At 56.2% G+C, this 26,542-nt stretch overlaps 2 protein-coding genes across 16 annotated transcripts in view; one reads left to right on the top strand and one right to left on the bottom strand.

Moving 5' to 3' along the window:
• Klc1 (kinesin light chain 1) overlaps nt 1-17,352 on the top strand; it is a 55,704-nt gene extending 38,352 nt beyond the window's left edge. Inside the window, exons 13-18 of one of the 14 annotated variants that reach the window (XM_076849557.2) lie at nt 1,535-1,696; nt 6,527-6,586; nt 7,527-7,657; nt 10,646-10,712; nt 16,669-16,735; nt 16,959-17,352. In XM_076849557.2, the coding sequence (XP_076705672.1) occupies nt 1,535-1,696; nt 6,527-6,586; nt 7,527-7,657; nt 10,646-10,712; nt 16,669-16,704 (456 nt within the window). In that variant the 3' untranslated portion in view covers nt 16,705-16,735; nt 16,959-17,352. The other 13 variants (XM_076849559.2, XM_076849555.2, XM_076849556.2 and 10 more) reach the window with 13 other exon arrangements.
• Nucleotides 13,937-26,321, bottom strand: Xrcc3 (X-ray repair cross complementing 3). 2 transcript variants are annotated; one of them, XM_076849570.1, is made up of 8 exons: nt 26,288-26,321; nt 22,493-22,596; nt 21,082-21,219; nt 19,701-19,913; nt 18,003-18,157; nt 15,554-15,766; nt 15,342-15,388; nt 13,937-15,258 (listed from the first exon to the last, which is right to left on the bottom strand). In XM_076849570.1, exons 2-8 carry the CDS (start codon nt 22,545-22,547, stop codon nt 15,030-15,032), a joined length of 1,050 nt encoding a protein of 349 aa, XP_076705685.1. In that variant the 5' UTR covers nt 22,548-22,596; nt 26,288-26,321; the 3' UTR covers nt 13,937-15,029. The 2 variants fall into 2 exon arrangements, with proteins under 2 accessions (XP_076705685.1, XP_076705684.1); XM_076849569.2 differs by lacking the exon at nt 26,288-26,321 and having other exon boundaries at nt 22,493-22,730.
• Nucleotides 26,322-26,542: the final 221 nt, after the last annotated feature.

Raw genomic sequence — 26,542 nt, 5'->3', positions numbered from 1 at the left:
CCACCACTGCTCTGTGCCCCCAGCCCTTCCTATTTTGTATTTGAAGACAGTGTCTTGCCACATTACCCAGCTTGGCCTCCAACTTGCGATCCTCTTGGCTCAACCTCCTGGGTTGCTCATCACTTCCTAAGCTGTGAAAAAATGCTTGTAAAATATACCTTTTGAGAGTTAGTGGCTGGTTGAAAAAAATTTCTATCAAGAATAAATTTAGGGGCTGGGGATGTGGCTCAAACGGTAGCGTGCTCGCCTGGCATGCTTGGGGCCCGGGTTCGATCCTCAGCACCACATACAAAGATGTTGTGTCTGCCGAAAAACTAAAAAAAATAAATATTAAAATTTTCTCTCTCTCTTAAAAAAAAAAAAAAAAAAAGAATAAATTTAGGGGGAGGGGCTGGGATTGTGGCTTAGTGGTAGAGCGCTTGCCTAGCATGTGTGAGGCACTGGGTTCAATTCTCAGCACCACATATAAATAAATAAAATAAAATTCATCAACAACTAAAAGAAAAATAAAAGTAGGGGCTGGGGTTGTAGCCCAGTGGTAGAGTGCTTGCTTAGCAAGTGAAAGTCATTGGATTACATCTTCAGTACCACATATGAATAAACAAAATAAAGGTATTGTGTCATCTACAATTGAAAAAAAAAAAAAAGAAGTAAAGCCAGGCACAATGGCACACACCTATGACACCAAGGACTTTGGAGGTTGAGGCAGAAGAGTCACAAGTTCCAGGCCAGCCTCAGCAACTTAGTGAGACCCTGTCTCAAAATAAAAAATAAAAAGGGTTGGGATAGAGCTCAGTGGTAAAGTTCTCCTGGGTTCAATCCCTGTTTTTTTAAAAAAAACACTTATTAGTTTTCAAGCATGTACCTGAGACACCAGGTGTCTCCTAGCATCCCGTGAAACTCCTCACACCTGAGGAAGTATAGGGCTCACCCTAGTTCTCCACCTGGATTGTGTCATGTTTCAGACACTTGACCCCATCTCTCTCAGCCATCCTTCCATCCTTTTGAAGCATTTCAGATAATTTGTAGGTATCCGTACACTTCCTACTGAATATTTCAGTATAAATTATTACCTAGAGCTCAGTATCTGTTTATAGCTTTCTGCCTCTTTTTTTCTTTTGTACCAGGGATTGAATCCGGGGTACTCTACCACTGAGCCACATCCCCAGCCTTTATTTTGTATTTTGAGACGGAGTCCCCCTAAAATTGCTGAGGCTGGCTTTGAATTCACAATCTTCCTGCCTCAGCCTCCTGAGCTGCTGGGATTACAGGTGTGTGCCACCACACCCAGCTCTTTACAGCTTTTAATTTGAAGTGGACACTCAGAGAGTGTACCGCAGTCCTGAGTTGTGGCATTGTGGACACTGTGTAATCCCGACCTGTCACATCATTAGGAAGCCCTCCCCTGTGCCCTTTCCTGATTTTTTTTTTCCTCCTGATAATTTACCAACTGGTCTTTTCTTGAGGTATCTGAGAAACCCCTGCTCAGACCTGCCTGCTAATGGGTCCCACGTTTCCCCTGCCTGGCTCACAGGGTCTTGACACTGTTCACAAACAGAGAGTGGCTGAAGTGCTAAATGACCCTGAGAACATGGAGAAGCGGAGGAGCCGGGAGAGTCTCAATGTGGACGTGGTCAAGTACGAGAGTGGCCCTGACGGAGGGGAGGAAGTGAGTATGAGCGTAGAGTGGAACGGGGTAAGTACAGCGCACAGCCAGCTGCGCGGAGCTGGCGGGCGTGCTCGCGGCCTTCGTTCGTCTCCTTGCTAGGCCTTTTCCTCTCCTAAATCAAGTGCCTGCAGCATCCCACAGCCTCACTGCTGCTCATACTCCAGGCTCCCGCTTGCTTGCAGTGTAGCCTCTTCTTGGGAGCCCACGAGAGCTGCTTGGCTTACCCCTGAGCTCTCCATGCTGACTGAGTGTCCTGGCGACTCAAAGCATTGGCCATACTCAGGTCTCGTGTCACCCCAGGAGTCGGTGTGGCAGACGACTAACTGGCTTCTCTAACTTGCCTGTTTCACTGCTAACTCAGTGCTCCCGACTTCACTGAGCTGGCTGCTCTGGATGTGTTAGAATTAACCAGGTCATCTTCAGAGAGATGCTGGAACTTGTTTTTAGAGAAGAACAGCTCATGGACAAAAGCATCAGGGTGGCCACTCCTCCCACTGACCACCTTAGTCCTGCTTGCCAAGTCTTCACTCTTGGGGCGTCTGGTGATCCCACTCTTCACTGTTGCCTGTCCAGCTTCTCAGGTGGAGACTCCTTGTGTTTGAAACAAGCAGACCCCCGAGAGCTGCACTGGCTGGCTCTGGGGAAGTCCACTGCCCAGTCTACCCAGTGTTGCAGGGAGCATGTGACCCCAGCTGCTTTTCTGTACATGGGACTGGTGTCCTCGTCAGCAAGGATTTGCCATCCATGTGCACCATCGAGTTTTTGAAGCTGCAGCAGTGGTTTGATTAGCTGCCATTGTGCAATTTTGTTAAACTGCAGTTTGGGGCTTCTTATGTCTGTCTTATAAAGAATCCATTTGTTCTTCAGGATTTTCTTTAGCTGTAGCAGATTGGTAGGAGCTTGCATCCCAACTGAGCAGTCTGGAAAGTGGAGCAGCCGGAGTTTCAGGGAGAATATTCTCTCCGTTGTTCCTAACCTGGCAGCTTCCTTGCTTTGGATCTTTCTGTGCCAAGACAACCAATCAGCATCTGCTTTGACTGCTGAAGCCCAGTCCCAAACTGCAGTGAGGACAGGGAGTCCTCCTGCCTATGCCTGCCCTGTTGGAGCTGTGTACTGTACTCTTCTCAGCTGCTCTGTGCCTGCATGCTTTTCCAAAGAGGGGCCTGCCTGCTTGGTCTTCAATGCCTGCGTGCAGAGTTTGACTCTCTTGTATGAAGTTCTGGAGGAGTTTCTCTTGAGACAGTATTTCTAGGTCCATGTCTATATGACTCTTGTGGCAGTGAGACTGTGACAGCCCAGGGCTCCACCATGTCTTCAGGACGTGCTGGGGAAGGAAGGGGGGCTTCTCTTGTCCACCTGGGAAGGGGCTTGGGCACCTTCCCAGCTTGATGTGGCTGGAGGTGGACATGTGGTGGGCAGCAGCACCCCCACTCTCTCTTGTCCCGTTTCCTTTCTCACTTTGGATACATTTTCACATAGGACATACCTGTGTGGTGACTTGGGGCTTTACTTTCTAAGTAGCACACTTGACTTCCAGTGGTGCCTCAGGGCGCCTTGGCTGCAGGCTTGAGTTACTGAAACCATCTGTGAACCATAGGTCACCCAGTTCAGAGGTTCCTGAATGGGGCAGGGTGCCCTTCTTCCTATGGAGTGGCCAAGGCCTTGAGTCCTGGGATGGCTGTGGCCTTCAGACTGCTCTTTGCAGCATTGCGCTCCCCTCCCCGGGCTTTTGATTTGCATTTTATTTTCAAATTGTACTTCCATTATTTTAAAGAGGCAGTGGAGGCCATGTGCACACTCAGGCATTTCTTTTGTCAGCTGTGAGAGGTGTGGTTACACGAGGAACAGAGTTGACTTGGTTCAGACGTGAGCACGCTGCAGCCCAGTGTGTTCGTCTGTCTGCACCAACGATCAAATGGTCTCTCCTGCCGGCTATAAGTGAAGGCTTCCTTGAGGTCACACAGCAGCCCATTTGAAAATCTGGCAACCGGGGCTGGGGATGTGGCTCAAGTGGTAGCGTGCTCGCCTGGCATGCGTGTGGCCCGGGTTCGATCCTCAGCACCACATACAAACAAGTGTGTCTGCCAAAAACTAAAAAATAAATATTAAAAACAAATTTAAAAAAAAAAAAAAAAGAAAATCTGGCAACCACTGTGTGCCTCAAGATTTTTTTCAGGATTATGCATTTGAGATAAAACAAATTAACTGGGTGTTGAAACAGATGTCAAGAGTGCACCTGTCACCTCTTACCTCAGATTTCAAGACTGCACCAGTCACCTCTAACCTCAGATTTCAAGTTTTTATTTTAAATTGTGGTTTTGCATAAAATTTTTTAATTTTTAGAAAATGAATTTCTGTATCTGATAATGGGTGGGGTTGCTGGGGAGGGAACCCAGGCTTGGCACATGCCGGGCCAGTGCCCCAACACTGAGCTTCACCCAGCTCCTCAGTGCTCTTCAAAACCTCGGAACCCGCCACGTGGGGGAAACCATCTGTCACTCTCTTGGGTTGTGGCAGCTTCAGCAGAGCCAGTGCAAGGCCTTTTGCTTAAGTGACAGTGGCCATTTCCACAGGACGTTAGTTTTTCTCAGTATTCAGAAGTGGCATAGAACAAAGGGTGCCATGGTCAGAGACAAGGCAGACGGTCCTGGTCATTGCCCCTGCGCTCCTGTCTGTGAGTCCCCTTAAGCGGGGTCATGTGAGCAAAGGAGAAGGCCCACAAGGTCATTGGCATGCTGAGGACTTGGGGAGCGTGGGTGTCAGGTCTGAACACTGGGGTCACTTGCTGAGGAGGCACAGCTCTCTTCTCTTGCCTGTGCCCTGCCAAGGCTGCGACTCCCTGGGGCTCTGAAGGCAGCTGGGGCTCCTGAGCCCCCTGGAGTGAGCACAGCTGCCCCCATCTGGGAACCCTTTTCTGGGTGAAACTGAGCTTCCTTGGCCTCTGTCCAGGGGCTTTGTGTCCTGTGAAGTGGGTGCTTCAGTCACAGGCACCACGGGGCCCTTCTGGGCTGTCCTGGGTCGAGGTCTACTGAGCCAGTGTCAGGATGCGCTTCCAGCCCCCTGTGCCCAGGGAGCCTCCTTCCCCGGCCTGTGCTGGTTCTGCTGCCAGCTCAGAAGCTGCCCTGGCTGTCTCCCGTCTCCCAGGCTGCTCTTTACTGAGATTTCACTAAGTTTGTAATACACTGAATTTCTCTTACCCAGGATTATTGGGGAAGGTGATAATGGTTAACTAGAAGTAGATTTTTATTTTTGAAAAATTACACTAGGAAGACAACTAGATTATACCAAAAGGGAAATTTAAAAACTGCAGCACCTGCAGCCTCCCTGCTCAGAGGCCCCTTGTGTGACACGAATGTCTTCATGGCATGTAAAGAAGTGTCAGGATGCAGGGGCCTCTAGTTCCCAGTCCGTCCCGGTGGAGTTCTGTCCAGTCTTTGGGTGGTCACCGTCCTTAGGTGGCACGTGCAGGATGGGGACCAATCCTAAGGGGGCAGATGTGCCCACCTCTGGTCCAGCCCAGCCCTGAGTACCAGCTGCAGGGCTCATAGGAAGTGGTGGCTGGCCTGCATGAGTGTCACCTTCCTCCCCAGCAGCTGCAAGGGTGTGTGTGCGTGTGCATGTGAGTGTGTACCCATACCCTGAGATCCTTCTGAACCCTGTGGTTAGCCTAGGGTCAAGCTTGGGGAAGGTGAGCACCTGCTGTGGGCACAGTGGATGGCAGGCACAGAGCACCAGCCTCCTTTGTGTGAGGAGCAGCGGGAACTTCTGATTTATTTCCTCCCAGCATTCTTGAGGCTTTGGTAACAAGTTTTATTTTTCCATTTTAAAGATGAGAAAGATGAAGCTCGGGCTGGTTAAGTGACTTGCTCAGCGTGAGCCCCATGGTGAGTCAAGTGGCTGGGGACAGGCCTGCGTCTGGGCTCTTGTCAGATGTGGTTGTCCTCGGGCCAGACCCAGGAGGCCTTGCTGCCCGTGGAAACTCATTTTATTTAGGATGTCAACTGCATGTTTAAAATGTGCTGTCGACTTTTAAAATCAGTGGTTCTTAAGTTCTGATATGTCTAAGATGTTAGTGTTTTTAAGAGAGTGGGAGTCCTGCCTGACTTGGGGAGCAGTCACAGTGTGGGGTACCAGGAGAGGCTTAAGAGGGAGAGCTTCCCAGGAGAGGTCCAGGTGGTGGCCTTCTGTGGCCAACGTTTTGGTCCCAGCAGATGCCTTCCAGTGCCAAGTCTGCTCAACGTAGTTACTTGTGAGAACTCTCACAGTGGGCCTCAAGGAGATTTCTGACTTGCCAGCCCACAATCCCAGAATGCTCCCTTTACTCTGACGACCATCAGGAGTACCCATCGATATTCTGTAGGGTGCCCTGGGGTTGGGCACCTGCTCTCTGCAGGGCTGGTAGAAGCAGGTGGCAGAGGCAGTGCCCAGTGCTGAGGCTGCACAGTGCTGTGAGAGCCGTGACCTAGAAGTACTGTAACCAAGCTATGCGGAGCGCGATCTGCTGCCCTGTCCTCACTGCGGGTTCACGTGGCTCTCTCTCCTTTCTGTCTGACAGGCCTAGCCGCCCGTGTGCCTCTCACACTGCTCCTGCATGACGGGTGGCGCCTTCTCCGGCTTCCCTCTCTCTTCAGTGCTGCCCGCTGTGTCTAGCAGCCCCTAGGAGCTTGTCAGAGCTGCACCTCTGTGACTGGCCATTCCTCTCGGTGCTGCTGTCCTCTTGGGGGCTCCTGATTTCTGTATACATGTAGCTTTGCCAGATATGTACTTAGTAATAAGAACTGTATTAATAAAATCCATTTACTGTGTAATACACAAGTTCAAAAATTAAGAGCGATTAGCTGTTCACTCTGATTCCAGATAGTTAGAAGTGTCGCACAGGAGTTACCATGGTGGCATGACGGTGACCTGTGGACAGTGGTGAGCTGTAGGAGTAGGGCATGTGCTGCACGTCCCCCTTGTGCTAGAGGCCTGGCAGGGCCCTGCAGGGCCTCCAGGACACACTGCAGTAGTTTGCTGTGTAGTCTTGTGTGAAGTTTAGCGATTCTGCTCTGCTCTACTAATCCTCAAGTGCTCAGTGACGTGTGTATTTGTGTCTTTCTAACTTCTAATAAACTTACTCCGGCTGACCTGTGTCCTGCGTCTGTCTGCTGGGTCCATGAGCGCCGTGCTGCAGAGCCCCTGAGCCACGGGTCCCTTGGGTCCCACCGAGGGGCTGTTCTCAGAATAAACATCGCTGTTCACACACATTTCCTTCTGTGTCTGATTTCTGTTGGGTTCTGCCAGGAGTTCATTCCTAGTGTCTGAGCTGGTCACGGTGCCAGGTGGTCCCTCTTTACTTGCTTTCTTAAGGGTGTCTGAGGATGTTTAGTTATTTGTAGAAAATGAACATTGCATCTAATTTTCTCACTACATTGATACCGACATTGAAGGAGACCTTCTGTTTGCTGGGTGCTGCCTGTAGCTGGAAGGGTCCAGAGGATTCACTGTCTAGACCAGATGTTCACCTGTTTATTGCACACGGGATTTGATTGTGGTGACATTCCTCGAAGCTGCCCTAGTTTCCTAAAGTGTGTGTTGTCCTTGTCTCAGGGCAGCAATCTAATTGACTTGCCTTGGGGAATGTGATGGCTTGGTTTCTGTGAGCTGCTCCGCACTCAAGGGGTCTCACCACCATGCTCATCTGTAATGAAACTGCATGTGGATGGATTTCTGTGCCCACGGCCAGTTGGTGGCTTCTCAGGACTAGAATGGCTGGGCTGGGCTGGGTGGGCTGGGTGGGCTGGGCGTCCTGGTCTGCCCCCAGCTGAGCCTGGGGGGGGTCCTCCTGCAGCTTCACATTTGTTCACGTTTTTTTCAGGATGGCACTGGATCTTTAAAACGCAGTGGTTCCTTTAGCAAACTCCGGGCCTCCATTAGACGCAGCAGTGAGAAGCTGGTTAGGAAGCTGAAGGGAGGAAGTTCACGAGAGAGTGAGCCGAGGAACCCCGGGTAACTATCTCCCCAGCCCTCCTGCCCACCCAGGCCCTTGCTCCTCACTAGGCCCCCTGAGGCACCTCCTGCTTGGGCCCAGATTCAGCAACGGGGAGGGGTTTAGTAGGTTCCATCTTTGTCCAAGATGGAAATAATTGTAAAACTTCCTGTTAGAGGCCCAAAGGATTGATGCCTTCAAAAGAAATTTGTGGACTTCGATTTTGTTACATGTTCAAAGAAAGCCTTTGCCGGGAAAAGTGGGTATTGAATACTACAACACTGCGAGTTTGGAACTTTACTCTTGATAGGCATTACTTTTTTTTTTTTTTTTTTAATTAGCATTAGTTCAAATCCTTTAAAATTTTAATCTTTCAAAATCACATTAGCTATGACTACTTTAACTCTCATGCAGATATCATCAGGAGCAAAAAGGGTTTTGAAAGAAGGGCTGTAGTTTTATGGCTTTTAAAAAGAGTTTGTATTTTCATACTTTCAGTTTCTATGTGCTTGAAGAAAGGCCTAAGTCATGGGTCTTGGAGTCTTCTCTACAGTCACATCCACACTGCCAGTTTTCAGCGGGGCATAGTGACACATACCTGTAATCCCAGGAGCTCAGGAGGCTGAGGCAGGAGGATCGAAAGTTGGAGGCACTTAGCAAGATCCTGTCTTAAAATAAAATATAAAAAGGGCTGGGCATATGCTCAGTGGTAGAGTACCCTGGGTTCAGTGTCTACCACTGTGGGGCGGGAGGCGATCCCACGTGAAACCTTCTGTGGTTGAAATTCTGGTCAGCTCAGGGCTGTCAGTCCACCAGGGACCTGTGAGAAATAAGTCCTGTCCTTCTCAGCTGTTTGTTATTTTGCCCTTTAAAACCATGTCCAGTCTGATCCCCTCAGTGGCATTTAGGACCTGTGCCCGAGACCCTGCCATCATCCACGCCTCCGTAGCCAGTAGAGGGTCTGGCCAGAGGGTCCACAGTGGCCACCACTCTGTCTGTGCTTGGCCTTCTTGGCCACTCTGTCCCTCTAGGAGTCACTCCACTTGAGGGTGAAAACTTCTGGTGGCTTTTGGGAGCTGGGCGTCCCTGGGCAGAAGCAGTGCTACGCTGCTGTGGGCCCCTCAGGAACACCCGTGGGGGAGGTCAGGGTCCCTGCAGCTGGTGGAAACCGCCTGGGGCCCTGGCACAACGCCCCCCGCTGGCCAGGTGCAGTGCTGCTGTGCTCTCTCACTTGGAAGGTGGCCCTGGACTGCCTTGGGGTGAGGTGTCTGATGTCAGACCCGGAGTGACAGGTCACACAGAATGACAGGTACACCGAGTGACTCTGGAACGGCTGGATGTTTGCCTTTTTACGACGTTGGGAGGGGCCGACAGTGCCCCAGGGCTGCTGGGTCTGCCCCCGCAGGGGGACCTTTCTGAGCAGAACAATTTGTGCATCAGAACACCCTATCCAGGGTTTTAGTTCCTCAGAGGGAGGCATCCTGGCCGCTTGAGACTCTGGACATTTTGAAGGCCTTGGTATGCACACCCTAGTTCTGACTCTGAGCCCTGGGACACGGCCACACTTCCCACGTGAGAGCAGTCAGCATCTTTCTGTTGCTTCCAAGACCTGGCTTCTGACATGCTGAGTGCGGCCGCCCTGCACTGTGTTCAGTGCTGCTGCGGGGTCAGCCTGAGGATGGCAGTGGTGTCTGTGCTCACACAGCCCAGTGTGTCCTCAGTGGCCTTGGGGCTCCCATCCCATGAGACCACAAGGCCAGTGTTCTCGGGCACCTCCCATGGGCTGCCTGGTCCTCCCTGGTGTCCTGCTGTTGGCTTCTGGGGGACCCAGCACCTGCTTTTCTAGCCAGTGCTTGGGTGGGGCTGAGCCTATTGGCCTGGGGCTGCCACAGGAGTTGCTGACTGGAAGTTCCAGGAGCAGGCTTTGGTGGCCCACTGCTGAGCTGGACTTGTGTGCCATCGTCCTGATGCCCCAGAGTGAAAGACAGAGTCACTGTGAGGGGTCCCGCCGCTGTTTTCATCCTGCAGAGTTGAGGGAGAAGGCTGCATTGCCTTCTTAGAAGAAACCAGCTGGCCGCAGGGAGAAGAGAGCAGTTGAGCCTGTGGACAGGGCTGAGCTGATGTGGCTACACTTGGTCTGGAGTGGCCTAGGTAGAGGAGAACTAGTGGGGGCCTCTGGCAGCATCCGGGCGGCTGCTGGACAGTCCGTCCTGTTGGACACCCTGGGTGGGTTCTGCTTGGGGAAAGGTAAGCTGCGGTCTGCGTGTCACTGTGTCAGCGAGAGCTGGCCCACAGCTGTTGGCTGGGCACCCTTGTCCTCTGTGCCCCCATGTTCATGGTGTGCAGCCACATTTAGAACCAGGGTCCCACGGGAGCACTCCAGTGACCTCAGCACCGCGTCACTGTGCGAAAGTGGAAGTGGCTTCGTGTCCAGAGGTGTCCGTGAAGGAGATGAACAGTGCAGTGATTTTTGTAGCCTCCGTGATCTAAACCCAGGCTACAGGTCATTCCCTGGCCTACAGCTCAAGTACTGTAGTCATCAAACGGTGGGGAAAAGTGAATGTATATATAAATGGCTGTGTTTCTTTACATGTAAAGCCATAAAATTTGTTTTAAGTGTTGGTTTTCTAAAGTAAGAAATACTGCCTTAAGAGTTTTTCTTACTGATGATAAAATTGCTTTTCCTAATATATAAAAAGTATGAAATACAGAACATACTCATGTGTCTGGTGGATGTTCACAGTGAGCTCCGTGTCTGGCCTGAGTGGGTTGAGCCCTGCATGAGGCCCCCCAGGCCTCCAGAGCCCCAGGGCAGGCATGGCAGAGGGGCTTGGTGTGTCCAAGAACCATGGGCTCTTTGTTGGGAGATGCAGGAAACTGGGCTTTTGTCTGGGGCATAAAACAGCAGGGACTTCCAGGGAAGGCCCAGTCCCCAGGGACCCCAGTATCCTGTTGGCTGGTTGACATGCTGATCCATTTGTCCTTGCATGTCCGCGTCGGTGTCACAGCATGAAGCATGCCTGTTCTCTGAATGCTCTTAACGTGGGTGGCGAGGCTGCAGAAGATCATTCCCAAGTAAGGAGCCTTCCCTGTCCTGCCCTGGCCGCTCAGCGCCGAGCTCTTCTGCCCATGCGGCAGGGATATGAGTCGGATGGCCGGCTGTGCCAGCCTGCCCTTCCTGCTCGTCACGTTGGTTGTGTGAGCCAGGGATGCTCAAGCTGCGAACACCCACGGGAGAGGGGTTAACCCAGTGATCTTGCACGTGGCTTGACCTAGTTCAGGCGATTTGTTCTGATAGAGTAATGTCAAAGCTCGACCGATTCTCACGTGAGGAATCATGATTTCAGTCTCTAACTGGTCCTTTGCCTAGTTGAGCTGTAACCCAGTCCTCTAGATGGCCAGCACCAGGTGGCACACGGCTGGTGTGCGTTTGGATACTAAGATGTCAGTGCCTTGCCATGGTCTACACCGCATACGCGCAGCGCACTTTGTTTCATCTTGGCGCTCGTATCTGTTGGCCTCTGCATCAGAAGTGGCCTTTTCGTTTTTGTTTCTCTAGAACATCTGGTGTGGCCATCCCTTGGGGGCTTCAGAAACTGGCCCTATTGCTCAGGTCCCCAAGTAGACCTGGCAGCCCCAGTGGCCTTGACTCCCTCTGCTCAGAGCTCACCCACAGTTGCTGGTTCCCAGGCACCACACCTGGAGAGCTGGCAGCCCTTCAGTGGTCACTGAAAGGAGGGCCTGGCAGCACCTGGGAGGCACTGCCCAGAGCTTCCCCAGGGCTCCAGGCAGCCACTGGAGGACACTGAGCACTCCTGGCAGTGAGACGGAGAGGTCTGTGTGCTGGGGACCACCCCACAGCTGCACACTGCTGTGGCCCAGCCCAAAGGCTGTGGTTGATGCAGACCTTTAGCCTCCAGGTCTGAGCACCGAGCTGAAGAGCCGAGGAGTAGGCCAGGCCTGGGACCCCACGGAGTTGGTGCCATTGGGGGTGCTGGTTAAGCATGATGTTTTGTTTTCTTCATGCAGGAACGAAGTAACTGTTTGGCAGACTCAAGAGCTCTGAGTGCCAGCCACACTGACCTGGCCACTGAGGGTCGGGACAGAGCTAAATAGAATCCCCGAGACTAATGGAGCACTGAGACCCTCGCAGCCCTGGTGGTGGCCGAGCTTTCTTTCCTAGATAGTGACGGCCAACCTCAGGGGCTGCCTTTAGAAAAGAGTGGGCAGCCATGCCCAAGAATTCTGCATCTGGCGCCCGAGAGCCACCAACATGAGAGCCGGACACGCCTGCATCTGTCTGTCTCCCTCTTGCCCTGATCCCAGGCCTCTTTTAGACTTTGATACTGTGACAAGTCTGTAATGAACCAGAGACACAGAGGACGTCCTCTTGGAAGGGAGCTCAAGGTAGTCTGTTAGAGAAACCAGTGCAGGAGAGACAGCGTGGCAGGGAGGAGGCTCGTCAGGCTCTACCTTGTGGTGTTGCCTCAGGGCCTCTGCAGGGCCAGCGCGGTGACTGACAGGGTATGGTCCCAGCCCTTGCCTGCTGGCCCCTTCAGCTAAGCACCTTGACACATGTCTTTCATTTTTGAAAAGGTTTTGATGGGTGGATTTTTCATGAGACCCATTCAGATCCACCTCAAAAGCTTGCTGCTTCAGGCAGCGTGTGAGCCACAGGAGGCTGTGAACCCACGGCAGCCAGCAGGTTCAGGGAGCTGGGTGCCGGGTGCCAGGTGCATCCCAGGGTGTGCAGCCTTTGCCGGGACGTGGGGTTTCAGTGCTCACCTCGCAGCAGCCACGGCTCTACCTTGTTTGCTTCCAGCTACCTTAAAGCATCCCTTTGCATGCTGCTGGGCGAGGGGCTGGTATGCTGGATGTGGGCTGCTGGGGCCCATGTGCTGTTTTTGAGCCAAGGGCTGGAGGTGACAGCAATGGGGGTTTTTGCAGCAGCTGGACTTGAGATGTCTTCATGTGCCCTGTGACTGGGTATCAGTTCTGGTTGCCAACTGTGGCGTTGGGAAGGGTGTCTGCTCCTGGCAGGCCCGCATGTGCCCCAGGGCTCTGGCCAGCCTTCCTTTTGTACTGCCGCTTGGAGGCTGCTGGCTAGGTTTGCACTGTTGCTTCTGAGGGGGTTAGGAACTAGTTTTCTAAATGCTGTCTAGTGAGGTTTAGGACAGTCCACAGTGTGACAAGCTGCTCCCCACACAGCTACTCAAGAAAAAGGGAAGCTGCAGGCCCAGCTCCCTCCACTCCAGGCTGTGAGCACCCAGAGTGCAGAACTAGGCCCCTGTGGATGCACTGCTGCGTGCCTGGCCCAGCCAGATGGCCTTGGGCTGTCTCTGTGGGGACGCAGGTGGGGGGAAAAACCTGTGGCACCCAAGGAGCCACACTTCAGTCACAGGGGGAGCTGCATGGGACCTGGGGCAGCAGATAGCCTGTCTCCAGTGTGGTCGTCTGTATCTTAATGCTCTTAGGAAAGAAATGGCCACGTCCCCACTCCTCAGTGTCTTCGTTGGTGGAGAGAGGACCCTAAGTGAGAGTGGCACTTGTCTCTTCAGTCTTTGTCAGTCCCAAGTTAAAAGCCAATCTAAGCCAGGTGGTGTATACTGGGGACGCTGCGGCAGGAGGATCACAAGTTCAAGGCTACCCTGGGCAGTTTAGTGGGACTGTGCCTCACAAAGGCTGGGTGTTGCTCAGTGGTAGAGCGCTTGCCTTGCCCGCCCTGGGTTCTACCCTCACCACCACCCAACAGTGGCAGGAAGGTGGAGCAGCTGCTGCCCAGGGCCAAGTGTGCTAGTCACTGCAGGGACCATCCATAGATGTCACAGGAGAGCTCCCAGGTGGGCAGCACAGGGAGGCAGAAGCCAGACCTGGGGCTGGGCTGGGCACTGCGTGGACTTCCTCCCAAGTGGTCCTGGTGTTGACAGGGTTGGAGGAGATTAAACCTGTACCTTACTTTTTTCTTAAAAGAATTAAAAAAATAAACCCCTGCATCTGGTGTGAAAGCTGTGAGGGGCACCATGCCACCAGGAACTCTTGAGTTCACGGAACACAGGCAGCTGCAGAGGCTGTCTGTGCCTCGGGGTCCAGGCGTCCTGGGTTCAGGGGCTCACGTTTGCAATCTGCAGCAGCACAGTAATCAGACTTCTGAGAGCAGGGTGTCCCTACCCCAGCCCCTGCTGTGCTGGCCAGCAGACGCGGCATGTGCAGGGTGGTTCCGTGGTGCTGGGGGCAGGAACTCAGGCGTTCTACGGGGGACAGGAGGAGGGTCTCCAGGGACAGGCAGAGGACCCTGTAGGGCCAGGGGCTCCCAGGGCCTCCTGCAGGGCAGACCCTGTGCAGACCACAAGCCAGGCAGGTGCATTCGTCCTCTGCTGAGTGGACAAGAGCTGTAGTTTATTTTCTAATTGATAGAATTCTCTGGTTACACAAAAACAGTGTTTGACTTGCTGCCGTGGAGCCTCTACACTTCTGCAGGAAGGCAGTTCGGGGAAAGTCCAGCCCCAGAACAGCTTGGTGATAGTGAGTCTTGGCCTGTTGGGGACATGGTGCTCTGGGGAGCTGGTGATGTGACGCCCACACATGGACTCTCTCACCTGGAGGAACGCACAGCCTCCCAGCTTTAGTGGGGGCTCCCCCTGCCGGGGCCCTGGGGTCTGTCTTAGGGCTGCAGGACCTCCCAGCCACTTGGCGGGCCTGTGCCTCAGTCTCCCCACTGGAGAGCAGCAGCAGGGATGGCACAGGTCACAGGTGCAGTACCTAGCAGACAGCAGCTTCTTAATGAGAAGCCCACTGTTAACTCGCAGCCCTGCCTGTGAAGAGGCCATGTCCCTCAGGTCATGGCCAGGTGGTCAGATTCCAGGGTCCACAGCCAGATGAGCTGCCAGGAAGCTCCACCCTTCTAGCCAGAAGGGAGGCTAGGCTGGCCTGTGCAGATGGTCCTGGCGGGCATCTGGCTGCATCCCCCAAGGTGCATGTTGCTGGTTCCTTGTATCCTTTCATCAGCTTCCCTAAAGTTGCCTACACCACAGGGGGTGGTTGAGGTGACCAGAGATCTAGGGCAGTGTGTGCGGGTAGCTTTAGCAGGGTTGAGGACCACCCTGCAGGACACAGGCTCCCAGGTCCAGGGGAGGCTGGCAACTCTGACCAGCAGGGTATGGGTGGGGCAAACTGAGGACGGGCCCAGAGCAGCCCCTGTGAGTCTCCTGTCCACCAAGGGCCAGCAAGCTGGTGGGTGAGGTGGGAGAGTGGGGTGCAGCCTCAGCTCGCTGTTCACCTCTGGCTGAGGAGGGCCGATGGTGTGCTGACCCTGGTGGACTGCAGTGCTGTGCGTCTGTACTGGCCGCTTCCAGGACTCAGTCAGACTCTGGGCTTCTTGGGACCTGGTCCACGTTAGCAGGACTCAGCTCTCAGTGCCCCTCGCACCCCTTCCACTTCAATTGTGTAGAAGCAGGAGGAGGGGGGCAGGTGAGGGGCGGAGAGTACCCGCAGGATCCGGGCCGGGTGGCCAGGGGGGCCCTGGGTGGCCTCCTCCTCGTGGAGCCGGTGGGCCATCAGCCTCACGAGGAGCTGGTTGGCCCAGGTTATGCCAAGGGCTGGGGAAATGTGCTCGTCCCAGGGCCTGCAACACGGAGAACAGGCCGTTGCTGCTGTGGAAACAGTGTCCCCCTCTTGCGCTCAGTTCCAGGAGGTGCCAGCACTTACCCTGGTGGCCCAAGTGCTGCGCGCTGCTCCTCCACAGCCTCTGTCACCTGGAAAAACCCAGTGGAGTCAGCTGTGGTGGCCGAAGGTCTCTGGGAAGTTTCTGTGTCAACACAGAAAGGTGCACGGCCACTCCCGTGCCACTGTCCCACTCCTGGTGTGCTGCCCACCCTGCCTTCCCTGGCTCACGGCAAGTAGCTCTGGCCTTGGCCCACCTGGTTGATGCAGAGCACAGGGCTCCGGAAGGTGCTGCTCAGCCGGCGCAGTGTGGCCCCTAGGGACTGCAGGTGCCTGGCCCGGGTGGCCGAGGCCTGACCATCAAATTCACAGCGGAAGGGGCCTGCCACGGAGTCTACCACCACCAGGCGGGCCATGCCCCGTGACAGGAGGACGGGGACCTTGGTGCTCACACACTCCAGCAAGGTGTCCTGTGGGAGTTAGGGTCGGCATCATGGCTCCTCCAGGTGCCCAGGTCCCCTGGCACTGCCCTATTGTCTGTGTCCTCCCCAGACACTGCACCAGAGCCTTGCATTCCACCTCTGTGTCTCTCCAGAGGCTCCTGTTTGATAAGCTCGAGGCCTACCCAGCTCTCCCCTGGCACTGTGCCCTCCGCTGGCCCTCCAAGCAGGGGTCCTCTGCATCATCACCCCCCCCCCCCACACACACACACAGCCTTCCCTGAACTGCCTGTGCTCACACCAGCCCTTCTCTGCCCTGGGGCTGTCATCTCACCTCCCATCAGAGACCAGCCCACCTCCTTCAATAGCTCCAGACCACCTGGACCCAGATGCATCTGCAAAGGCCAGAGCTGGTGGCCACCTGATCACCAGGTGTGCCCATCAAGCAGTTCTGAGCAGGGGTCCCAGAGTCTATCCTTCATAAGGCAGGGACTGCCCCAAATTTAACTGTGTCAAGTGCCAGGACCACATGCAAGGACTGCACCCTGGGAGACCAGCCTAGCCTCCCTTCTGGTGCAGGTGGGGGCCAGCCCTTCCACCACCCTGTGCTCATACAGCTCTGGCCAGGGGTGGAAATGAGCCCCTTCCAAGGCAGACCCTCCTCAGGGCTCCATTTGGGGACCTTTCTGGCCCCAGGGCTAGTGGGCTGTGATGCAGTAGGTGGCTAATGATGGCAGAGGTCTGCATGGTGGAGGGGACGAGGCAGGAACATATGGGTGAGCAGGCCCGAGGACACAGGCACCAGTTCCAGGTCTGCAGATCATCCCAGCCAGCTGTGCCGTGCCACACAGGCTGTGACACCTGCAGCTCCAAAGAGCTGCAAGGGCCTGGAGTCCAGCCCAGCGTGATACCAGGTCTGTGCTTCTCCCCAGGGCATCCCCAGCGGAGCCTCTTTGTGTGGAGAATGACAGCAGCAGCCTGGAGGATGCCAACTCTAACGTGAGTTCCGTACACTGGCCTCCGCCAAGGCCACAGAGGAGGTGGAGGGGGACAGGCATGGCCTAAGGCCCTGCTTCTGCAAAAGGGGGCTCCTTGTACAGAGATGAACACACAGGTCCCCTACGTCCCCCAGCCCTAAGCCACCTGTTTCCAGGCAAGAGTGGGGAGCCCCTGAGCTGTCTCCAGAATAGGGCCTGGCCTGACCTGCTGCCTTCTCTTGCAGTGATCCTGGCCTGCTCTGCTCTAGGGTACCAGGACGCTGCCCTGTGCAGCCCCGGAGCTGGCCCTGGGACCGGCAGGCTGAGGCTGGGAGGGCCCTTGGCTGGGGCTGCAGCGCTAACTTAGTTCTCCTGACCACGACCGCGGAGCGCCATACTAATAATGAACCACCCCACTGGCAAGGCCTTGGAGAGGCACTCGGCTGGCTGGGCAGGTGCCACCCAGGCAGCTCTGAGGGACGGCAGGCAGGTGCAGTCTGCCCCTCCCTGGAAGGCTCTCAGGGACAGGGTATCCATGTCCTGTGCCTGCCTGACCTCCCTGTGCCCTTTGCTAGCTCCTGCACTGTGTGATTATGTATTTTATTGTAAATTTAAAAAATTAAAAGTCTATACACCTCACCCTTTACTTGAAAGCGTCTTTCCATAGCAATTCTCAAAGGTGGGCTCTGCCCTCCGTGTTCATGTCTGGTGCAGCCCTGCTGGCCGGGAGGGGCAGTGCCACACTCACCGGGACAGACACCATCAGAAGCAGAAGGGGATGGCAGAAGTTCCCTGCACCAGGGGTCCTGGGCCCAGAGGACGCCCTGGTCCCACCTGGGCTTCTCTCCCACTCTTTCCTCCTGGGGGCGCTGGCGAATGAACATCCAGCCCAGTTAAATGTGAAGTCTGGGCCAGATGGCACAGTGCTGCTCAAAGAATGCACAGTGGGCAGTGCCCTGCCTGCGGGGCCACAGGCATATTCAGGCCCAGACCCTCTGCTTGACCCAAGTCAACAGGTTCCTGAGTCCTCTCCAGCCCCACCTGGGCTCATGTGGGTGAAACCTGGTGTCAACGAGGCCCCTGCTCAGTCAGTGCAGCGAGAATCCCACTCTCCACATCCAGTCCCCACGGCCCACCAGGCTCCTCATCCTCCATTACCCAGGTGGGGGCTGGTCCCCTGACCACTGACATCTCCTCTTGGTAATTTTCTACCCTCTGACCCCACCTGGCCACACGTCCCCACCTGGCCCCCACTGTCCTGGCTGCTGCAGCACCACAGAGACACTCACCGCGTCGGCCACGTGCTCCACGAAGATCTGGCTGCCGAAGCGGATGCTCTGGACCACGTCCTGTGGCACATCTGCCCGCAGGCGCTGCTGCTGCTGCATGAGCTGCTGCAGCCGGCGGCTGGGGAAGGCATCCTCCGTGCAGATGTAAACGGCCCCTAGGAAGCCATGCGCCACGCTTCAGAGGACCTGCGGCTTCAGAGGGCCACACCACCGACACAGTATCTTCCTGCTCCCACCTCTGCTGCTCTGCATCCCACCTCCAGCCTGAGCTGGCGGACCAGAGCTGATTCAGGTCCCACCTGCAGCCACCTCCCTCTGATACCCAGGTGCATACACCTGCTGCCCTGAGCTCGGGGCCAGAATGGCTACAGGTGGGCTCCTGTTCTGCCCATTCCTGCTCCCTCCACCCCCTGGCTGGGCAGGGAAACAAGTGGATGGGCAGGGCCAAGGGGCTTTTGAAGATGTCCCTCCCTTGGACCTACAGAGACCCTCTGCTCCACTCTCTGGGCTCCTGACACTGCACCTCAGTGGTGATTGGAACAAGTGGTGAGAACAGGGTCATTGGCCCTGCGCAGCCCCTGGCAGCCGCCTGGGCCTAGACTCTGTGCTCAGGGCATGCTGAGAGCCTGCACTGAGAGCCAGGGCCGTCCAGGCAAACCCTGTGTTGGTGGGCATCTCACTTTGATCAGAGAGGCCAGAGGGCTCAGGGAGAGGAAGAACCTCTGCACAGATGGCGCCAGGATGACCGGATGACGTACACCTGCAGAGGACCGAAGCTGGACTTCACACTAGGTGCAAGAATGCACTCAGAATGGCCCACATGTGGGCACCAAGACTCTTCGGAGAAAACCGGAATAAATCTTCATGACCTTAACTGACACCAAGCACAAGCAACCAAAGAAAGAGGACCCACAGGAAAACACGTGGTCAGGCTGTGTGCCCAGGGCACAGAGTTCTTAAACCTCGATAAGAAGGCAGTTCCAATATGGCAAGGAGCCCAAGAGATGTGTCTGCAAGGCCATCAGGCACAGGAGATGCCCAACATACTTGTGGACCAGGGGATAGGAGCCCAGACTACAAGGGTCGGCTGCCCTGTGCCTCTAGAGATGGAGAGGACCAGGGAGCATGGACCTGGTGTGTCGCTGCTGGGGACATGCGTGATGCTGGGGGGCAGTCAGGTGTGGGACTGAAGGGACACCAGCCCAGCTCTGGGAATTGGTTGTGTCGGCCACTCATGGTGTAGGTCACTGAGCGTGTGCACGGTGTGGCAGCTGGTGTCTTGGTTGTCCTGGGCTCCTGACCATCCCTCTGGAGGCTCCAGACACTGGCTGTCACCCAGGGGTAGATGTGTCACATGCCCTTGCCCTGCACTCTGGCTGTGGCCACATACTCTGCAGGGGACATTGGCAGGTGAGTGTGATATGTTGCGGGGCTCACACTGGGTGGCAACCTCGAGGGCTGGCCAGTGACCCTGGCGACCGGATGCCAGAGGGTTCAGGTCTGCGGAGGCTGCCTCTGAAGGTAGCTGGGCCCCAGCTCTCCTTCCCCTTATTCTTCTGCAAGAGGAAGATGGGAATCCTGGGAAACGCCTGAGGCGGCCACTAGCCCACTTAGTGGGAAGCAGCTGAAAGTAGAGCCAGGACCCCAGAGCCACCAGATCAGGACCCTCCCTGCCCCAGGAGGAGGGTGGACACTCACCAGCCTCCAGGCCTCCGTGCTGTGGTGGGAACTGCACAGCCAGGCAGAGCTGCAGTGCCAGCTGGGTCTTCCCAGCTGAGCTGCGGCCAGCCAGCTCTGTGATGCCCTCCAGGGGCAGGCCGCCGCCCAGGAGCCCGTCCAGGATGGGGCAGCCCAGGCTCAGGCGCTGGTGCTGCGCAGGGAAGCGCTCCCTCTGCTGGTACAGGTGCAGCGCTGCAGGGAGGGGTGGGGTCACGTGACTTCCTGCCCAGTGCCTCACCCCTGTCCAGAAGGCAGGTGTGAGAAGACTGGCAAGGGGGGTCACATTGGGTGGGCAGAGGGGAGGTGGCCTGGCCACGTGGCTGTGTGCCAGATACAACCCAGGAGAACCTGCCCCTGCTAGACTTCCCAGTTCTTGGCCAAACAACGTAGCTAGACATTCTCAGAGAGACTGCTGCCCCCAGGGACAGGGCACCAGGCTGAAGCAGACCCTGGGCCCAGAGCTGAGTGGTGCTGGGTACTACAGCTGGCTGTTGCCAGAGCTCTCGTGAAATTAAAATGCGCCTCAAACTCTGACAGTCCCCAAGATTGTACAGCAGATCTGATTAGGCTTGAAGTCGGCTAAAAACCAACGAGGCACAACTAACAATCATTCTGAAGCATGTCCCACAGCAGGAGGCTTCGTGCAGCATCCCACAATGGTCTCAGCAACCAAGGCCACTCAGACCCCAGGATTGTCCTCCTTGCGAGGGCAGCTCTGTGGGAGGGGCTGTGCGGTCCCTGACCTGAGCCCTCTCTGGGCCCCACTGGGACCACAGGTGTGTTCACATATGCACGCACACGTACACACATGTGGCAGCCATCTGCTGGTCACGCTGACACCCTGGGGTGAGGTGAAGACCCAGGGAAAGGTCCAGAGCTAGTGGGGCCGGGAGCAGCAGCCCTGTGCCCAGCCTGGGCAGGTCAGCACTGAGGCAGGCTCCAGTCCCAGCCGCAGCAGTGTGCTGAGTGGGTGCCCAGGACCACTGAGTGTCTGCAAGGGAGGGCACAGTGGACCCCTGCCTGGCCAGGCACCAGATCACAGGGAGCTAGCAGCCCTGCACACTGATAGTAGGAGCCTGGCTCTGTGGGCACTTGGTTCCCACTCTTGTGGCGGTGGCCCTGGGCAGGTCCCTCTGCCGCCCCAGTTGGGCACTGCTGCACCATCTGCCCCACCCCCACCCCACCCCACACCTGCAGCCTCAGCTCTTCTCTGACCCAAGAAAGCAGCCCCAGGTGCCCCTCCCTCCCCCAGTGCAGGACGTCTTGTGGCAGGTCCTGGCTCTGGGACCCCATGGCTCTGGGGACCCCCATGGCTCCTGGCACAGACCCCAGGTATCTGCCACAGATACTCTCCACCCACCTGTGAGGATGGGGCCCCCACACAGGTGTGAGGAGGCCGCTGTCAGCAGGTGCTGGACGTCAGGGCTGGACAGGCCGGTCAGTCTCTGCAGGTCAGCTCCAGAGAAGTGCAGGACCTCCTTCACGGCCTTCAGCCTGGCTGACACCAGGAAAGACCAGGAGTCGGACGGCGCTCACGGGAGTCAAGGCAAGGCGTCACCGCCTGGCAGGGCCCTGCCTCAGGTCGGGGACCACCTGCAGCCAGCCCTGGGCAGTCGGGTGGAGTGGGCAGGGCAGTGGGGGAGGAGGCTCAGGGACAGTGCCCTCACTACACCTTCCTGTGCCCCCAGTGCAGTTGGAGACAGGCGGGCAAGTTCTGGGTGCTGTGAGGTAGCCTCCGTCACAAATGTCCACCCCCTAGAAATGTCTCCAGAGGGCAGTGCTGCCTGGCAAGTGGCATGTGCCCCTGGTGTCAGCTCCTAAGAGGTTGCAGCAGGGGCTCTAGGTGACACAGCGAGACTCAAACAGTCAGTGGACGGTCACCTGCCTAGGTGTGCAAGGCCCTGGGGTCAAAACCAGAAAGGGGAGGAGGGGAGGAGGGAGGGGCCGTTGGCAGGTGGGCTGTGGGGCGGCCTCCTCCGTGGCTCTGGGCTGGGCGGGCATGGCTCTCCACTTCTGCACTAGTGGAAAGAAAAACAATGTTGCACACACCCCCAGGCGATGGGGGAGTGGACAGAACACCAGAGAGGAGGACAAAAGGCTCACAGGGAGAGAGGGGAATGGAGCCAGATACCTCGACCAGCCACCAACAGGAGGCTCCAGTCCCGACAGGTGGGACTGACCACAGGAACGGAACTCCTGAGGCACGCTCTGAAGGAGATCTGCAGAGGGCAGGAGGGGCCAGGGGAAGATGGCTTCCCAGCAAGCAATGCTGCCTGAGGGAGGCTCTGGGGACAGCAGGCAGATGGCAGATGTCCCAGACTGCAAGTGTGGTGTCTGCAGCCATGGCAGCCACCCTATGATCATGAGGCCACCACCAGCAGGACAAGAGTCCAATAGGCAGCAGAGCAAGGCCCTGAGTGTGCCAAGTGTCCTGAGTCTCCAGGGGACAGGAAAGGCGAGGGGATCAGGAACAGTGCCTGGAGACAGCTTGTGCAGACTGCAGAGGCAGCTGAGGAGCCACAGCGAACAGGTGACCCACTCCCCTTCCTAGGCCACACCCACGTGTGCACTGATGGGAAGGACCTCAAAAGTCCCTTCCATCAATGCACATGGAGGAGCCACAGCATGTCCCAATGCTGAGGCCACGGTCGGGGTCGGGGTCTCAGGGGAACACCATGGAAAGTTGATGTTCTGTGACCTTGTTCTACATCAAGTGTGCTCACACACCCACGTGTCCACGTGACACTTCAGTCTTAGGCAAGTTAAAATACCTTTCTTAACTGCAGCAATAATCCTGGGGTTCAGGTCCAGCTGATCCAAATCCATGTCCTCAATGGCTGGCCACCAGGATGAACACTTCTGGGAGCCAGGTAGTCTGTGGGAGTGAGTGGGAGAGGGTGTGCTCAACATCTGTGCAGCCAGGTCTCCACCTGAGGGCAGAGGGAATGTCGCTGTCCTGGACACTGTCCAGTTAAGTCCAGAGCATCTACCTCCAGGAGTGATGTGGCAGTAGGAAGCCTGGGGTGCTGAGGCCACCTGGCCCAAGAGAAGCATGTCCTTGCCAGCACCCTCTCTCCTCAGCTCAGCTCTCTTGATGTTGGGGACCAGACAGAGAAGCAGGGTAAGGACACGAGGTGAGAGAGGGACTCTGTGGACCGCCCAGGGTGCTGACCCCCACAGGCTTTCTTTTCCAAGAAGCCATTTACCTGCAGCCTGGCCTGGTCTGGTGACGGGCTAAGTCACATTCCTCAGCAAACTACCTGTTAACTGCAGGAGAAACGCAGACCTGAGATACCGTCCAGGGAAGAACCCAGGGGACGTTTGTGACCAGCTCCTGAAACTAAGGGAGACAACAACATTTCCTCCTAACCATAAAATCTGCAAGAATGCACGGTTAAGAATCCAGTTAGATGGGCTGGGGATGTGGCTCAAGCGGTAGCGCGCTGGCCTGGCATGCGTGTGGCCTGGGTTCGATCCTCAGCACCACATACAAAGATGTTGTGTCCGCTGAAAACTAGAAAATAAATATTAAAAATTCTCTCTCTTTAAAAGAAAAGAATCCAGTTAGAACTGGTCAGCATGGGCCAGGTGACCTAGACTGGCCATGGCAGTGGAGACTTCAAAGTCTGATGTCATCCTGCTGTCAGTCAAAAGTCAAGAGGGGGACCTAGGCAGGACTCTCTGGAAACTTCCCTGGGATCCCCAGTAAAGCTGGAGTGCAGGAGAGGCACGTTGTCCCTCTCCTTCCTGAGGACCCCTCTCTCCCTTGGGACTGTCCTTTTCCCCTTTCCCCATCCCTTCAATAAATCATTCCTGTTGCTCTGAGTGATGTGTCTGAAATCTTTGGCCTGGTCACAAGAATCGGGGTTAAGAGAGGGTCTTCATGCTGCCTCAGTTTCTTGGAAGGCTCCGGCCCTGTACCATCGGGATGATATCCAGCCCCCAGATCCCCTTTTATGGGGATCGCATGACTTCAGAGTCTTTGGCAATCTCTGGCTTAATTTCCCTCAAATGCATCTCCCTCCCCATTCAGAAAGTGTAGAGGAAGCGCGCTTAGGATCTTGCAGGAGCCTGAGGACCTCAGCAGAGTCAAGGAAGCCTGGCCAGGCCGAGGTAAGGGGCCGCAGGGCAAGGCCGCTGCCCACCTCACCCATCAACACGTGGGTGCCCTCCAAAGAAGGAGCACCAGTGGCCCTTCTGTGGCCTGCGAGGCTTCAGAAGGCTTTCCTGCCCTCTGGCATGGGACGGCTGCGCAGGGACTCAGCCCTTTCCAACAAGCTACTGTCCTCCCCAGTGGCCTCCCCACAGCAAGGTCAGGAATGTACATGGGGTGCTGGGAAGTGTTTGGTCTTACAGACTTGAGGCCAGTGACCTGGACGAGCCCAGCATTTGGGGGTTAGGTCTACCAGGAGAAGTGGGCAGCAGTGGGTGAGGCTTCCCTCATGGACTCAGGGTGTGGCCTTCTGCATCCTCCCAGGCTGGAGCACAGTTCAGACTCAGCTCCAGCCTGGGCGAAGACCCAGGCACAGCTGCTCCTCACCCACCACAGCACCCGGGAGGCAGCTGCTGGGCAGCAGGAAGCAATGGCTGGAGGACACACTTCCTGATGGGGTCACAAGACTCCTGGGGCCCAGAACCTGTGGGCCTTCCAAGTCAGCTCCTGACCGTTCCCTACTGTGGCCTGGGGCAACACACGGGGAGGCTCTCGGCGCTGGGCTGATAGTACTGCCCAGCTGGACAGCAGACACACAGAGCTCCCAGGCCCACTCAGGGTGGTCAAGAGACAATGGACGTGGATCTGAGCAGAAGCTGGCTTAGCAGCTACAGAGAACCACAGCATTAATACTGGGATACATGTTCTAAAGGAAGCAGCCGTGAAGGGGGTGGTGGGGGTTCAAAGCAGCTCAAGGGCTGCTGACAGAGCTGGTAGCTGGCATGGGGGAGTTAGACTCCCAAGCAGAGAACAGTGGAGGAGGGACATCTCCAGAAGGCACCTGGTCATCAGAATCCTGGCTGGGCCTCATGTGGCAAGGCAGGAGCATCCCTTTGAGAATATGGGAATTTGAGAGCCATGAAGTTGGGAGGAGGGTTAGGGTGTGAACCAAAGTGGGGTGCGAGCTGGCAGGGACCCCAGGGCATACACCAGAGGTAAAGACAGCCTCCAGAACAACAGCCAATCAGTCTTACTGCCAGAGCTCCGAGGGTCTATGTGTGGAAAGCTCCTGGGACACTGGCCTGGGGCTGGCAGGAGGCTGCTGCCTCAGGCTGGGCTGGACACCAGGCAGCACAGAAAGTCCCACAGAGGACCATGCACCTGGAGCCTTCCAGGGGGCAGGGCATCTGGAAGCAGGCTGGTTATTCATTAAGACCCTCCACTTGGTCTTTTTTCTTTGCTATGCCTGGATATCAAACCCAGGACCACTAGCATTCGAGGCAACCAAATCACACCTGGCCCCACTTGGCTAATCTTTCCAGGTTCCTGAGTCCTCTCCAGCCCCACCTGGACTCATGCTGGTGAAACCCGGTGTCAGTGAGGTCCCTGCTCAGTGCAGTGGGAACCCCACTCTCCACATCCAGTCCCCACATCCCACCAGGCTCCTCATCCTCCACCACCCGGGTGGGGGCTCCCAGGTCCCCTGACACCTCCTCTTGGTAACTTTCCACCCTCTGACCCAACCTGCCCATGTGTTCCAGGTGAGCCTTGTCTGTCTCTCTCACTACAAACCCACTACTCTGGTTCCTGGATAGATAGTGATGGTCCTTGGGCTTTAACAAGTGCCATTGAAAAACATTTTTAATGCCGAACATCTGCTGTGTCTGACAGCCCCACTTTTGTCTTCCAGAGTGTCCAGCTGAGCTTTAATCTCCAGGGTAAGTACTGCACAGGAGGTACTGTTACCCAAAGAAACCAGAGAGTGTGCATGGAGGGGTGCCGTCACACTTGCTGGGGCAGCACGGCCTTCAAGACTGGAACTGTTATTTTTCTTTCTATTGTTAAGTTCAGAGCTAAATTCAGGTAAGGCAAGTCCACTGACATCTCCATAAAACCCACCAAGGGTAACAAAGCTGAGCGCTCACATTTATCCAACACTTGGGATGTTCCCAGGGCTGCTGGAAGCCCCGGGCCCGGGTCAACGCACACAAGCTTCACAAGGATGGAGGCTCTCCGTTTCGATGCAGAGGAAACGAGAGCGCAGAGGGGTCCAGTCATACGGTTAGCTCACACAGCCACAGTCACGCTGCGGCTGGCCTGGGAGTCAGGCTCCCGGGTCCGTTCTGAGCGCGGGAGCTGCAGCAACCCGGGCCTGGCCTCCGGTTCCTGCGATCTCCGCCCGTCGGTAACACACCCGGCCGCGGAAACCCTCCCCCCGGCAGGTCCTGAGAACCGTGGAACGGGCCCCGGGGCCCCTTCTCTCCTCAGCCCCAGGATTCCGCGCGCCCACTCGCCAACCAACTCCGGAAATCGCGGAGGCCTGCCCGGCACCCCTCAGGTCACCTCGGCCGCGGGACAGCGCCCCACCCGCTGCCCCGGTGCCGCGATCGCAGCCCCCTGCCCCGGCTCTCACCAATCGCGCGCTCCTCACGCCTCTTCGCGCCGGCCCGCCCCCTCAGCCTTCTCTTTCAATGAGCGCAGAGCTCCCTGAGCCGGCCACACCAATCAGACACGAAGACGCGCCTATGTGACCGACCAGTCAAAAGTCTCAATCGCCCGGAGAGGGGCGGAGCGATCCAGGGTCGGCCCTCGTCGCCGATCGGTGGCCGTCCGCAGGGTGGCAGAGGTGGGGCCCTTGCGCGGACTGGAGAGAATTGCTATGGGCGGA

Source organism: Callospermophilus lateralis, chromosome 3 (genome assembly GCF_048772815.1).
Source record: "Callospermophilus lateralis isolate mCalLat2 chromosome 3, mCalLat2.hap1, whole genome shotgun sequence".
Taxonomy (NCBI): Eukaryota; Metazoa; Chordata; class Mammalia; order Rodentia; family Sciuridae; genus Callospermophilus; species Callospermophilus lateralis.
The sequence above is the reverse complement of the archived record's forward strand: the minus strand, read 5'-3'. Positions and strand labels throughout refer to the sequence as shown.

Excerpts from the sequence above, each read along its gene's own strand:
- Xrcc3 (XM_076849569.2), bottom strand. The coding sequence starts at position 22,631 with ATGTTGAGCACACCCTCTCCCACTCACTCCCACAGACTACCTGGCTCC. Across the intron at positions 18,158-19,700 it reads GCACGGAGGCCTGGAGGCTG|GGGCCGTTTACATCTGCACG; the intron begins GTGAGTGTCCAC and ends ATGGCTTCCTAG. Across the intron at positions 15,767-18,002 it reads TGGAGCACGTGGCCGACGCG|GACACCTTGCTGGAGTGTGT; the intron begins GTGAGTGTCTCT and ends TAACTCCCACAG.